Source organism: Alexandromys fortis, unplaced genomic scaffold (genome assembly GCF_014885135.2).
Source record: "Alexandromys fortis isolate MF-2015 unplaced genomic scaffold, M_Fortis_MF-2015_v1.1 scaffold_261, whole genome shotgun sequence".
Lineage (NCBI taxonomy): Eukaryota > Metazoa > Chordata > Mammalia > Rodentia > Cricetidae > Alexandromys > Alexandromys fortis.
In genome coordinates this window covers 1,131,977-1,146,466 of record NW_026068144.1, presented here as the reverse complement: position 1 = coordinate 1,146,466, position 14,490 = coordinate 1,131,977, and the positions used below count along the sequence as shown (strand labels likewise).

At 46.0% G+C, this 14,490-nt stretch overlaps 1 protein-coding gene across 7 annotated transcripts in view; it reads left to right on the top strand.

The window, feature by feature from the left end:
* The window catches only part of Ints10 (integrator complex subunit 10), a 28,043-nt gene extending 13,776 nt beyond the window's left edge, over positions 1-14,267 (top strand). For 2 of the 7 annotated variants that reach the window (XM_050126907.1, XM_050126911.1), the window contains 9 exons: positions 2,074-2,230; positions 3,432-3,514; positions 4,377-4,529; positions 5,034-5,142; positions 6,355-6,434; positions 7,763-7,925; positions 8,942-9,035; positions 10,969-11,046; positions 13,904-14,267. In XM_050126907.1, the coding sequence (XP_049982864.1) occupies positions 2,074-2,230; positions 3,432-3,514; positions 4,377-4,529; positions 5,034-5,142; positions 6,355-6,434; positions 7,763-7,925; positions 8,942-9,035; positions 10,969-11,046; positions 13,904-14,060 (1,074 nt within the window). In that variant the 3' untranslated portion in view covers positions 14,061-14,267. Of the gene's footprint in view, positions 1-2,073; positions 2,231-3,431; positions 3,515-4,376; positions 4,530-5,033; positions 5,143-6,354; positions 6,435-7,762; positions 7,926-8,941; positions 9,036-10,968; positions 11,047-11,831; positions 11,910-13,903 lie in introns of all 7 variants that reach the window. The other 5 variants (XM_050126912.1, XM_050126908.1, XM_050126913.1 and 2 more) reach the window with 5 other exon arrangements.
* The last annotated feature ends 223 nt before the right edge of the window (positions 14,268-14,490 follow it).

The following is a 14,490-nucleotide window of genomic DNA, read 5'->3' as shown; positions in this document are numbered from 1 at the left end:
CTTAACTATGTTTTGACTGATGGGTATTGGTGAAATTACACAACCCCCTGGGAACCGTTGGCTGGAGTAGGATGTATGATGGCTTCAATGGGCTTCAGGGTGGAAAGAAACAGGAAGGCTTTCTTCAAGCTTTAGAGGCGGTCTCCGCTCAGCCTCACGGTGTGTGCTCACCAAGTGCTGGTCCTCTCCTCCTAAGCACATGCGTAAGTGTGTTCCCTTCAGACTGTGTGTATTTCAAGATGGATTTCTCAAACTTTTGCAGGCTGTTTGGAATGCCATAGTGTCTTCCCTGAAATTTGGGCTTCTTTAATAAATGTATGACCTAGTTTGGAAGCAGAACTGTCTTTCATAGGTTGCAACACTATTGAACTCACCATTTACAATAGTAAATAGGGTCCTAATTTGTTGAAATATGAGCGGCGGCGGGGCTGCGTCCCCAACACCCCGGCCGCTTGGCTAGCTTATGCCCGAAATAACAACACACAAACTGTATTCATTTAAGAACTGCTTGGCCCATGAACCCTAGCCCTTACAGGCTAATTCTCGCACCTGGACTAGCCCATTTCTAATGATGTTTGTAAGCACCACAAGGTGCGCTTACCGGGAAGATTCTAGCCTAAGTCCATCATGGGTTGCAGCTGCCTGGGAGAGCAGAGCATGGCGGCTGTCCGGTCCCTTTGGAAGCAGCGCAGAGTCTGACCTCACTTCCTCTTCTGCCCAGCATCCTATCCTGTTTATTCCACCCACCTATCTTTTAACCTATCAGGGCCAGCAGTTTCTTTATTGCTCAGCCAATGAAATCAACAGATTGATATATGACACTCCCACATCACTAATTCACTTCTCCTTGATAGGAAACAGGGCTCTGATGAAATAGGATATCCAGCTGAGTGTGTGTGTGTGTGTGTGTGTGTGTGTGTGTGTGTGTGTGTGATTCCTGCGGTGCACAAGTGTATAGGGTAGATTTTCCAGGTACGAGAAGCAGCAGGAGGGCACTAAGATCTGAAGGCAGGGAGGATGGCTATCAGAGAGGAGGCACCTGGGACCCAAGAGACTGCTCAGTGGTTAATAGCACCTGATTAATAGCTCTTCCAGAGGACCTGAGTTCAGTTCCCACCACCTATATCAGGCAAATGCTAACTCTCTGTCTCTAGCTGTCTCTGTCTCTGTCATCTAGGTGATGAACTCAGCACCTCTGTTATCTGAGAGCGCCTGCAGTCACGAGGGCATACCTAATGTACACTTACACATAGTTAAAAATAATGAAAATAAATCTTTATTTGATTTTAAAGAAAGCAGGCATCCCAGGCAGTGTCGTGTGAGGTGAGCTGGGGCTGTGTGCTTCACCGAGCCTCTGAGCTACAGTGACTGAGTGTGCTGAGAGCGCGGACGGTTTGATTGGGGCTGCTGACATGGTCAAGTGATTGGGCAGAATAACTGACTGGAGAAATTGGTGACAGCGTGAAGCTCCGTGGCCTGTGTGACCTTGACTCTTTTGTTAGCATCTCTAGACGTGGCACTGACGTTTCTGGTAGTGGCCTTTCTCTGCAGCTCTCTTGGTTCTTTGGCTCTGTATGACGGGAAGAGTGGTAGAAGTCTTTACTGTAAGACTCACACCTCAGCATATGTGTGCAGAGCAGAAGGGGCACTAACAGGCAGCTGCTTCCGGGTCTTAGGGATTGAGTGGGCTTCTGTGTATTCTCTTGTGTGGCAGACTGTTGTGAGGAACCAAATTAATTAATGTCTCATATTAAGGAAATGAGAAACTAAAGTGAGTGCCACTTACACATTATCTTTCAGTATAAGAATCTGTTTTGATTTGACTTTGATTAAAATGATGTGTTTTGAATTTATAAGAAATCAACAAACTTAATTTTAGACAAACAACTCTACAGCATGAGAATGCTAAGATGAAAATCATGTATTGATCATTGGAGTCAATATTAAATGGGAAACACTGCACATGCAGTATTCTTTGCTATGAAAGCCATAGAAGACCGAGTTCAGAACAGGACTAACGTTGCAGCTGTGATGGCATGTACCACTTCCAATGAGCCGTGTTCTTCCCGTAAGCAGAGTTCAGATGATGAAGAATGTTCCGCAAAAGGAAGAAACCGGCATATTGTTGTCAGCAAAGCAGAGCTCAGCAACTCCATCGAAGTGCTGGAGAGCTTCAAACTGGCCAGGGAGAGCTGGGAGTTGCTCCATTCCCTGGAATTCCTTGACAAAGGTGAGTTGTGCTGGTATTGACACCATTTAACCATATCAGATCAGCTCTAAAATGTTGTCGTGGTATTTGAAATGTCAGCTCTCATTGCTTATTGAATCAGGTCTAGCCATTTGCTCAGTTTATAGGGTTCTTTTTTGATTGGGAAACCTATTGAATTAACCATCATCTTTGAGTTCCTCCTAGGCTGGCGTGGTTGGGCAGAGGGGAGGGACGGTGTTTGCTCTTCCTCCCTGTGTTTGTGCTGCTCCCTTCTTTTCCACGCTCTGGCTCTCTGCTCTGCAGTGCAGAAGGCAGTGTGGCTTCTGTCTGCCATCAGCTTTGTTGCCTTGAACATAGAGAAAGCCTGTGTTCCTTTTTGAGACAGGATCTCAATATGTAGCTCTGGCTGGCTTGGAACTCACAGAGATCCTCCTGAGTCTGCCTGCCAAGTGCTAGGATCAAAAATGTGCATCCCCTTGCCCACTTGGCTGCTTCCTTTGGAAGGAAGATAGAGACGATTCATGTGCCTGCTTTCTCGGGCTCACTACTTCACCAATCACTTTTGCTTTCCCGTTAAATCAGGGCCCATTGATTGCCTGTTGGGTGTGAGCGTGCATCCTGTGGCCTGCTCGCACGTGACCAGACGGTCCCGTCAGATGTGCTGTGTTCTAGTTTCTAAGGGAATATAGCCTCGCTTTCTTTTGATGTGTTTATTGTAGATATGACTAGTTTTGGAAGCAGTTTTCTTAGTCATAAATCGACCTTTTTAAAAACAGATAAAAGGAGCAGCAGGGACTACGTAAGACCTCGTCTTAAAAAACAAACCAGATAGGCGGAGTGACACTTGGAAACTGTAGTTCTTGGCATGAACTACGTGCTTACAGCGTTGGTGTGTAAAAATCCTTCTTGGGTTGCTAAGATGGCTCAGTGGATAAGGGCACCTGCCAACAGATCTCATGGCTTGGGACCCACATGGTAGAGGGACAGGACCGACTCCTGCCACGTGTGATCTGACCTCCATACCTGCACCTTGTTGCACATGCATACCTAAAAAAGTAGGTGTGGAAAAAGTCTGCTTGCATGTCAGCTGTTTACAGCCCACCAGAAATTGCCGAGCACTGGGGAAAGGAACCATCCATCTTTTACTAGTTGCTGTGTTTTTCTCCTTCCTGCCTGTGTGTTCACCAGTTTGGGGTGAATTTGCTTTCAAATTCTCACACAGAATTTACAAGAATTTGTTTGGCGTGGAAGACTGACACCTGGCTGTGGCTGAGAATCTTCCTCACAGATATGATCATCTACCAGGTACTGTGACCGGCATTTCCAGCTGCTGTGGCTGTGCAGGGCGGGACTGTTGCAAACTGTCTTAGCATCAGAGCTGTGCTGTGCTCCACTGCCCAGCCACACCTTGGAGTATTCTGGGTTGAGATTACAGTCCACTTTCATCCACAAGTGTCTCACTTTCCTGATGACTTTTGGTGTGTTCAGTCATAGTCCTGCTCTCCTGTGTATAGAAGCAAGAACCCACACAGCCGGTTTATCTCCGTCCTCTTGCACCTTAAAGATAACGTAAATACTTCTCAGTTTTCTTAATGAATATTTGTCCGTGTTAGGTTGCCATACAGAATATCATTTGCTTCAGTTGATCCCTATCACCCAGCAGCCATCTTTGTGCCGTTTTACCTCCGGCAGCCTCTTTCTCTGTCATCATAAAAGTTCTACTACCCTCCCTCCCTCCCTCGGCTTTTGTTTTTCTCACTTGTGGTCCCTTTTCTAGTCTCATGACCTCTACCTACACTCATACCCACATGTAAACATCCAAAGCTTGGGTCCACGTATGAGAGAGAGCATGTACCATTTGTCTGAGTAGGAGCTTTCCTAAAACAGCACCGCTACTTCCGTGTTCACTTCTTCCCTCTGCCCTGCCGCCATCCAGCCTAGTACACTGTTCTGTAGCTACCCGAATGAGGAGAGCAGACAATTGCTGCCAAGATGTTGACATGGACAGCTCGCTGCGCCTGTCCTTCATAAGTAGCCAGCTGGTTCTATAGAAATGATGCATCTAAAATGTCCTTTATCGGAAATTCTGTGCTACCTGCACGTGTGTGTGTGTGTGTGTGTGTTTTAATGTCAGTATTTTTCCTCTTTGTGTTTGTGTCTTTCCAAGGGTCAATATAAGAAGGCAATAGCCAGTCTGCATCACTTAGCAGCTCTCCAAGGATCCCTTTCTCAGCCGCAGATCACAGGACAGGGGACTTTAGAACACCAGAGGGCACTCATCCAGCTGGCCACCTGTCACTTTGCACTGGGGGAGTATAGAGTGAGTATCTGGTGGCTCAAGGGGCATTCTCACAGGCTCCGTGGCACCCTGGAATCTCCCTTGCCTGTGGGGTTTTTCAAGTCAATGCATGCTTCCTAGATTGACCTTCCCACTTGGATCACTTACTTAATTTGCTGCTGAGAAACACAGTGATCTTGTTTGACTTCCTGGTTTTGTAGTGTACCTTCCCTGGAATTGAACGTCAGTTCTGTTTACTTCTTCTTCTTTTTTATTTTTGAGAAAGTGTATCCCAGACTCTTTGAACTTGCTGTGTGGTTTAGAGATAGGCATTGTATATACTTACTAGTCTATGCAAAATTGTGGTATTTCTAACAGTGAGAATAGGTTTTTCTTCCCTGTTTCATAAACGTAATCTAACCGTGTGTTTCCTTGTGTTCACCATTGAGTGCTCAGCCGTTCACAGGAATGCTGTCCACCTCCGCACTGTGGCGGCTGCCGTTCACTCAGAGCTCCACACTAGTGCCTGTGTCCTCTCTCCTGCAGATGACATGTGAGAAGGTCCTGGACCTGATGTGCTACATGGTGCTACCCATACAGGATGGAGGGAAATCACAGGACGAGCCCTCCAAAGTAAAGCCCAAGTTTAGAAAAGGTAGAGTGAAGTCTTGTTCTCTGTCACAGTTGTTTTAAGGCCGTGGCTAAGACATGTCACAGTTCCTCCAGGCTGTGTCCATAAGCAGCTGTGAATCTACACCTTTTCCAAGCCCTGAGTCCACTTCCTGAGTTTTTTATCTCTGAAGAACATCATCCCTTGGTGCACTAGGGGGTGTTTTGAGCTTTACCTGATGCCACATTGCTAGTAAAAACTAATGCATAGCTAATCATCTAAATTTTCATCAAAGAAATAAGAAAGAGATATGCAGATTAAATATGGAGACAGTAGAAGAGGGAAATAATCATTAGAGCAGAACTAAGAAAATGAGTCAGAGTCAAAGGTTGTTTCTGTGATAATATGCATAAACTTGATACAGCCCTAGCAGGTTTGACCCAGAAGACAGTGGCCTCAAATTAGAAATATCAGGAATGAAGACAGTATTACAGCAAATCCTGGTTACGTCAAAAGGACAGTAAGAGAACAATTTTATGCCAAGAAATTTAAAAATTAGATGCAGTAGGAAAGTTTTTGATAAGCACATCTTATAAAAGAAATGACACAAAATGAAATAGAAATCTGTTATAGCAAAAGGAAATTAAATTTGGTAGAAAAAAACAAAACCAGGCAACACAGACTGCAAAAAGCAAGGCTGTTCAGCAGTGGTCCTGAGTGAGGCAAAGGAACGGCTGCCCTGTGCTTCTGAACATGAGTAGCCAGTTGTTAGCATTTTGTAATACCAAGAGACGGGGCTGAGAGGTAGTTCAGCAGTAAAGAGCACACGGTGCCCTTGCAGACGAGTTAGGTTCCCAAAACCCACACATCAACTTATACATCTGTTAACTCCAACGCAAGGGATCTGAGACCCTCTTCTTACCTCTACAGGCACTCACACACATGATGCCCATATGTACGTACAGGCTAGATACTTATACACACAGAAGCTGAATGACAAGCACATTGGGTTTGTGAGATTCCCTCTGTGTAATGTTCGACATATCTGAAATATTTTATAATAATTATTTAGTAGGATGGGAAAGAAAATTGAGAAATGAAATCTTGAGACCAAAAATCAGTGTCATCATCACAGAATATAATTGTGCTGTGTTCTGTAGCTGCTGTTTATCTTACTGAGGGAGTGAGCGGCACATTGGTTTGTCAGCACTGTTCTCTGTGACGTTAGCATTCACTAACAGTTTGGCCTTCTGCTAGGTTTGGATCTGAAGCTGCTGCCATGTACCAGTAAGGCTATTATGCCCTACTGCCTGCACTTGATGCTAGCGTGCTTTAAGGTGAGCTTAAAATGGAAATAGCAGGAAACGCATTGCCTTTGAAGTATGTCTTGGTGAGCTGGCACGACTAAGCTTTGTTTATAGCTGTTTTGTACTTTACGAGGCAGGTGGGAAAATTTCGTGCCCTAGGAAATAACAAGTGTTCTTTTGGCTTTTTTTTTTTTTTCCTTTAAACTGCACTAGGCAAAGGTGAGTAGGAAATAAACCCCGTCCTTGAGAAGGGTATGGGTAGTAAGTAGTAGAGCAGACAGACAAATTCCCTTGCCTGCTATGGTTGGTGTACAGTAAACAATTTTGACATTGTATGTGTTAGAATGTATTAGCTACAGAAGAAGGCAATATAAATATATTTTAGGGTCAGAGATGTATGAGGAGTTAATTCTTTTAGACATGAGGGTCAGCACCAGCAAAGGCCCAGGAACACTGGAAGCTTCCGAGACTCTTGAAGACACACAGACCTTGGCTGCAGTGGAAGAGAGCCTCGGGTGGGGTTGTCCCTGTCTCACTAGGCTGGCGTGCCACGGGTAGCCGTGCTGCTTACACTTTATGCAGTAGTCCCACACTGACCTAATCACTAGAGCTGCTGGGGGCACAGAAGCCGGCTGAAGTGTGGTGTTTTGCAGCTGTCCGTTTCAAACTAAACCTTGGCCTTTTCTGCAGTTCACACCTTATTGCTTGCTGTCTTTCCTTCTTCCCAGCCCCATCTCAAGCATTCTGTTATAGCTTCCTGCCCATCTTTCCACTCACAGTTGTTTCCTAAAAGATATCTCTAAGGTTGAGAAGATGACTGAATTGGTAGGGTGCTTGCCCAGCACCCATGAACCCTGGGTTCAGTTCCCAGCACGGCATAGACTGGGCATGGTGAGAGATACCTATAATCCCAGCACTTGGGAGGGGAAGGTAGGAAGATCACGAATATCCTCAGCTATCTAACAATTGTAGGGCGAGCCTGTGATTCCCGAGACCCTGTCTTAGATAAGCAGAACAAGAAAAACCAATAACAAAAGTTGCTGTTTATTCTCTTCACTATGTAGCAATACTCAACTTTATCCCTGATTCTCAAGCTCAGAAACTCCCAGTTCACCTCACCTCTTCATGTCCAGCTTCGGTTTAAAGACGTGTCAGCCTCATGTGCCGAGCCCTCAGAGGGAACCTGAGGTCTCCTTTAAATCCACCCTCCTTAGAAGGGTGTTGTCAGCCACAGTTTTATCGTCTTAACAGTAATGACTTGTAGCCTATACTGACATATGGAGCTCCTTTAGGAAGGGATATTTGCTGTGCCCTGGATGTCCTAGATTTATTTTTCTACATGAAATTTTGTCTTACAGCTGAGAGCTTTTACAGACAACAGAGATGACATGGCGCTGGGCCATGTGATTGTACTGCTCCAGCAGGAGTGGCCACGGGGAGAGAACCTCTTCCTGAAAGCCATCAGTAAGATCTGCCAGCAGGGGAATTTCCAGTATGAGAACTTCTTCAGCTATGTTACCAGTATCCTTTGTCTGCAGTAATCACAGGCCATCACACTGTGTGAGCCCCTGTCAGCAAGGACACTGCTTTAACCAAGTGTGGGAAGGGAGGAGGAGCGAGGATTCGAAATGGGGCCGTGGCAGTTGCTTGGTGAAAGCCAGTGACGTTTCAAAGATAGAGTTCAGGGAATTGGGACAGTCAGAATAGCCTACAGGTTCCTAGCAAGCCCAGGGCAGTTGGTTTAGCAAAGCCTGCAATAGTTCCTTGGCCTTCATCTGTGGCCTCTCCTTGGATATAGGCTGCCCCTGGGATCAGTTCTTAGCTCTGGGCCTGCACCAGGACAGCTACCAAAGGGTATGCTGAAGAGGCACAGCAGCTCTGGGAGCTGTCCGTGAGGGAAGACCGCCTTTGAATTGAGGGGACGCCCTGGTTTGGCTGCTTTCATTTCACCGTTTCTCAGAGTCCATTCCCTGTGCTACATATGTCCCAGTGTCTGAGCAGTGAATTTTTTAAAAGATTAATGAAAGTTATATAACTTTTCCCCAGAAGAATGCACCATTTAATATTTCACATGAGATTTTCTGGGCTCTCAGGCACTTCCTTTCTTGAAGCATCTGAAAGACTTATCTGCTGGGTCTGAAGAAATCTTTCTTCTTATGACTCATACATATCCTGTCAGCCAGACCATCCTCCCCACCCCTACTATCCCTGATTTCTGGATAAGAAATTTCTCATATGGCCATGTAGAACCTGTTTCAATATCTCTATAGGAAAACCATGCGCTAATGCTTTTTAGTCGGATAGGGTCTGGAGATTGATGGCACTGAGTTACACAGCCAGCCCCGCCTGGCAGAACTTGTGCCAAGAGTTCTTTTCATAGGGCCATTTGGTTAATGTGAAAACCGGCACCTGTCAAGAACTGACTGTGGTTGTTAGTTGGAGGACAACAGCAGCTCCCTCATCTGCTGAGAACCTGTTCCTTCCCTGGGAGACCGGGGCAGCTTGTTCCTTGTTGGTTGACCTGAATGTGGCCGAAGACATTGACATGCTGGAGGAATTTGCTTATTTAAGGACCCAGGAAGGAGGGAAGATTCATCTGGAGTTACTCCCAAATCAAGGAATGCTGATCAAGTAAGCAGACAATCTTTTGTTCTTTGAAGCTGCGTGCTCTCCTTTCATGTGCTTGCATGACTTGTTCGTAAGTTTCTGTACCTTTCAGAAGTTTAATGGAGAGGAATTCAGTACTGGTCTCTGTTTTTGAGGGTCCACATGATTCTAGGCGTCTTTTAGAGACTTGTGCTTCTTAGCTACATTTCCTGGGTGGGGGTGGGGGGCACAAAACCATTGCTTAAATGGGGATATTTTTGTTACTTTTGAAATTTTTTACTAGAGATTTTTCTATATGCCTTTTCCTTTCCGAGATTTGGTATTCACTTCTGGTTAGACATAAAATGGTTTTAAATGAACGCAGCCATGCTTAACATGGTACTGGATGGGGCTGCAGGTTTCCTTTATAACTATGTCTGAAGCCCTTCCAAGCTCTGTGGCTTACACAGCACAAAGTGAACGAGCTGGTTCTAGTGCCTCTAAAATACCTGCCCCAAAAAATGATTGTACAGGCGTTTGAGCCCAGGTGTACCCCTAACCAGGACACTGCAGAAAGCACACGTTGTCTCAGATGAGAATACCTAGTGGCCATCCATGATTTTTAAATAGCTCATAAATCTCGCTTCTATCCTCAGCCCTCATTGCAGTTTGGCTAATAGATCCTCCCTATTCTAAGCGCCATGTGCAGTTTGTACCCTTCCTCCTGGCTTCCTGCATATTCAGTGTGTCTGTCAGTCAGTGTCAGAGTGGAGCCAAGGGACTGAACCCAGAGCAGGGGAATGCATGGCTGAGACTGGAAACCTCATTTACCCCTCAGTTTGGGCAGAAGCAAGTCTTAGTTATTGAAAGCCATGGTCCTCACTTTGTCTTTGTAGAGTCCTAGGGGTGTTGGAGGAGCGAGGTAAGAAATGCTTCTGTTGGGTTTCTGTAACTCAGGAATTTGGCCCATGGTGGGCGTTCCTTCCTCATTATTCCTTACCAAGAGTAGGGCCCAGTGGAATCTTCCCTAAAGAACAGAAGATCCTCTCCCCATCTTGAAAGTGATATTGTATGTCTTCAACATTTCCAGTAGGGAACTGAGGTGATGTTTAGGAGCAAATGAGGCCCTTTGTAGAGCGCTTAGTCAGGAAGTCCCAGACACTGTCTTCTCCCCTTCTCCATCGACTACTTTGATGATGAGCCAAAGTCATGGGGAATATTAACTGCTTGATTCCAAGTGTCGTTAACCATGTGTGAGAATAGATTACTTCTGTATATGGAAACCCAGGTAAACTGTTTTCTTTAGGGACTTCTAGGTCAAAAATTGATTATGGAAACATCTTTAAGAAAGCTTTTAATTCATCAAAAGCTCACCATTCAAATTGTTATATGGTCTTAGAGTCAGACTCTTCCTAAAGAGGGCTCCGTCTGCAGAGGATCGCCCCGTGACTTAGAGAATGCTTGGCTGTCTGGCAGTTTGAAGGAATGGCTCCAGTCACTGAGACTGGGCCCTTCTTCTTTGCCCATGTTGTCTTGACTTGAACAGTGCTAACCTGCACATGTCCCGAGGACTCGGAGTTAAAGTGAGGACCTGTCCGTTCCAGTGTTGTTGACACTGGAGGAGGCTACTTGCCCAAGGAGGCGTCCATCCTGCTTTCCAGGGATCTCCCTCCTTGATCAACCTAACCGTAACTTGCTTGAACTTTCTTTAGAAGACAAGCCTCCTAAAAACCCACAGTTGATTCAACCTGGAAAAAGGATTAGGGTTTGTTACCTCGTGACCTGACCTTGTAGGAATGTTCTCTGTAAGGGTCTCACCATGGATTTGAAATCTGTATTTCAGATAACCTATCTCTAAATGATGCCAAGAGAATCTAACTGCATAAGACAGAGCTTTGACTGACTGAGGTGTGATTAGACTCTTGAATAAAACTATCTATATTCCTTTTCCCTTGGGTTCCAAACAAATTCTCTGAAGCCATTGCAGACCTTTTGGGTGGTCCCTCCAGATGAGTGGCAGAGATGTTGTGAGCAGTGTACCTCTCCTCCCCTTGGGGTAAGGTTGTGAGTCCGTCCTAGTTGTAGCATCTCGGATGCAAGCAGGTACAGTACAAACACGGGGCACCTGGTGCCAGGCCAAAGGAGGCATAAGTTCTTGGTTTGTTATATAGGTATGTTGTTCTGACATGTGCTAAATGAGAGAACGTTTTTGTGCTGATATCCTCAGTACCATAGCTGCATTAGACTGAATCAAAAGGGAAAAATCTCTGAGTGATCACCGGCTAATGTGTTAAATCTTCATTACAGAATTCTGCAAGACCATGGCCCCCAGCCTTGTTTTTCCCCCAAAGCTCAAACACCCTTTCTTTATTGAAAATATTACCAGCCCTTTTGGGTCCTCTTTGAAGGACCTCTCAGTTTGGGGCTTCGGTCCTGCTAAGGTGGCTAGCCAGTGTCCCAGGTGTATTTCTGGGACCGGCGTGGGCGTGAGAAGAGTGAGTGAAGGAGGCTGGGTTTTGAGTCCTATCTTCTCAGATATTCCCCTCCCGCTACCATCTCGTCTCCCTCTTCCTCGCTGATGCCTTTTTACTCCAAGTCACAAGTGGGAAGAGCTCTGGGACCAGGAGCCAAGATGCCTCTAGACTGGCACCAGCAGCGGGTGCGGTGGGGCCCTCAGCCTCTCCCAGTCCCCTGAAGACGCAGCACGGCCAGGGGTTGTGGAGGTCACAGTTTCTGTGCAGTCCGCTTTCCAGTCCTGTGTATCTTCTCCGCAGTGTTGTTTTGCGGTGCAGGGTGAGCTGGTGTGGGTGTTTGAATGCCGCTGTTTGCTGTTTTTTAAAGGCCTTCTAGCCCTCCCATGGGGTTACTGCAGCAGGAATTCTTACCTGTGCTTCAGCCCAGCATACAGACTGCTGACAGGTACCAAGTGGAAAACACCTGCTCATAGTGTGCTGTCTGTCAACATGTTTTCCCGCCCATGGTTTCCAGCTCTTTGTCCCTCGGTGCTCTTTTTCATGCTTTATTTATTCGTTTTTAATTTGTTCTGCATTCCTTGGCAAACCATCTGGTTGTAAATATTGTAACATTTTTAAGTTTTTTTTCCATGAGTTGCCAGTGTGTTTGTGTTGAATTTAAAAATCATTATGGATCTGGGGGGGAGAAACAAGTTTGCTAAACTGCATTAGCTAAGTGAGTACAGAGGAAATCCAAGGTTTTGAGTCATGAGTATTTAAATATGTTGACATACATGTACCACAAGCAGACTTTTATTGTGGATTTCCATATAATGATCAGGACTTTTTTGCTCTAAACAAGATTTTCACATAGCTTTCCCTGCCTTAAAGCAGGCGCTTTGTCTCAGACCTTACCTTTCTGAATTGGCAATATTTAATAAGTTAAAATGATGTTATCCTACTTAGCTAGGTTCTCCTCTTAAGCCATATCTACAGTCATGTGCCACGTAACACCAGCAACACACCTGTCATGCACCATGCTATTGCATTGACTCAAACCAAACTGCTGTGTACCCAGGCTGTAGGGGACCAATGCAGCCCATCGCTGTGTGTGGAGCCTGACTGTAGTTGACATCATCCAGACTTGCATAGAGGCTCTTATGCATACATGATTGTTGTGCATCTGTCAGTGTATAGAAATGGTCCTCTGCCGAGCAGAGTGCAACAGTTAATTGTGTCTTTAGTAGTATTAGGGGAGAATTTGTCCTCTGAAATATGGCCTGTAGTTGCATGTAACTTGTCTAGTTTTGGGTTGCAGCCTAGGGACCCAGAATAGAAGTATCGCAAGGGAACATAAAACCATGTGCACCTGTTTGTGCCCAGGAGGAACCAGACCCTCAGCCTCACCGACCCATGGAGTTGGTCTCCATGCAGACCTGTTTTCCCACGTCCCTGCTGCCTCCTATAAAGCCTTTAAGTGGCGTGGGCTGTTGCAGCGCTGTCTTCCCCAGTCTAGACAAGCCTGCACGGTGGTGTTGCCGTCCTGCTCCCTTCCTACGTAACAACGTGCCATAGAGACAGAAGTGTTCAGGGTGATAGCTACAGCCTGATTCTCACTACGTGAAAACCGTGTCACTCGGAGGAGTCAGGGCATGGGGTGGGGAACAGATGGGTTTCGTTTGTCTAAAACTGTTACGTTACCAAACTAGCAGCCAAAACTCCTCTGTTTGTGGTTGAGTCCACTGAGTTTTGCTGACTTTTCTTTTCCTCTGTTCATTTTGTTGTCCTCACTTTATGGGATTCTGTTTGTCCTTTCCCGTCCTAACGCACGGCTCTTGGGGCACAGTTAGACACCTCTTGGCTTTTGCTCCCACTAACCACCCACAGACGAACAAGCACCTGGAAGGCTCTGCTCTTCAGAGAACCTCACAGGCAGTGGGTCTGCCTTTCCAACCTGTGACACGGTTCTGTCTCAGGGCCCCAGGGCCCCAGGGCCCCTGCTTTTCCTGAAAGAACACAGCACTCAAGGGTCTGCCCTGTCCTGTCTCTGTGGAGAGAGGCCTGACTCAGCACCTGCCAGAGAGCTCCTTGGTGACTAGGACGCGGGTCCCTCCTCCTGCTGTTCTCTCTGGGGTCTGTGGCCTGGCCTCCAGCACAGTGAGGCCAGTGAGAATGGAAGCTAAACCCCCCGAGGCACTGAGTTGTGTGAGCTTCAGGAGCTGAGAGGTGAAGCAGGTGACATTGGCTGTATAAAATACCCAGTCTAGGGCAGGAGAGATGTCTTCCTAGTCTGAGAAGGATGGACAGGAGTCGGTACCTGGTTACGCTTTTCTTGATGAATTTGGTGTAAATGTGTGACTTCACTTAGCTGTGAGGCAGGTTGGTTCCTACCCAGGTAGCGCTGGGCTGTGCTGCTGCTCTAACCGTGGTCTCCTTCTGTTTCCCTGTCGCTGACCTCAGGCACCACACGGTCACTCGAGGCATCACCAAAGGCGTCAAGGAGGACTTCCGCCTGGCCATGGAGCGCCAGGTCTCCCGCTGCGGTGAGAACCTGATGGTGGTCCTACACCGCTTCTGCATTAATGAGAAGATCTTGCTCCTTCAGACCCTGACCTGACAGACCTTTGGCCGCCCTCTGCTCAGCTGTGACCAGTCTGCCTGACCAGGACTGATAAGAAGCAGACACCGAGTTCTAACTCCCTTGGTTGCAAAAAAGTCGGTCCCAAGAGTGTGGGAAGTTTTTTCTATTTTTAAAAGTTTAGGTTTTTTGATTTGTATAAAACAAGAGTCAATCCATTTTGTAAATAAAAGTCCTAAAATTTGACATTTTAAGAAAACTTTTTTTTTTCAGTTTTAAGTATGGTACGTTTATCTTATTTTTATAAGCATACAGCAAGGGGGCAAAAATCCAAAACAACTGAATGGGGGAATGAATTTTATTATATATTTACATGATGAAATATGTCTTCTGTGACCTCAGGTGTGTTTTCATTGATTACTTTGTTAAGTATTCTATATCATGATAATATTTGATCTTTCATTTTGTG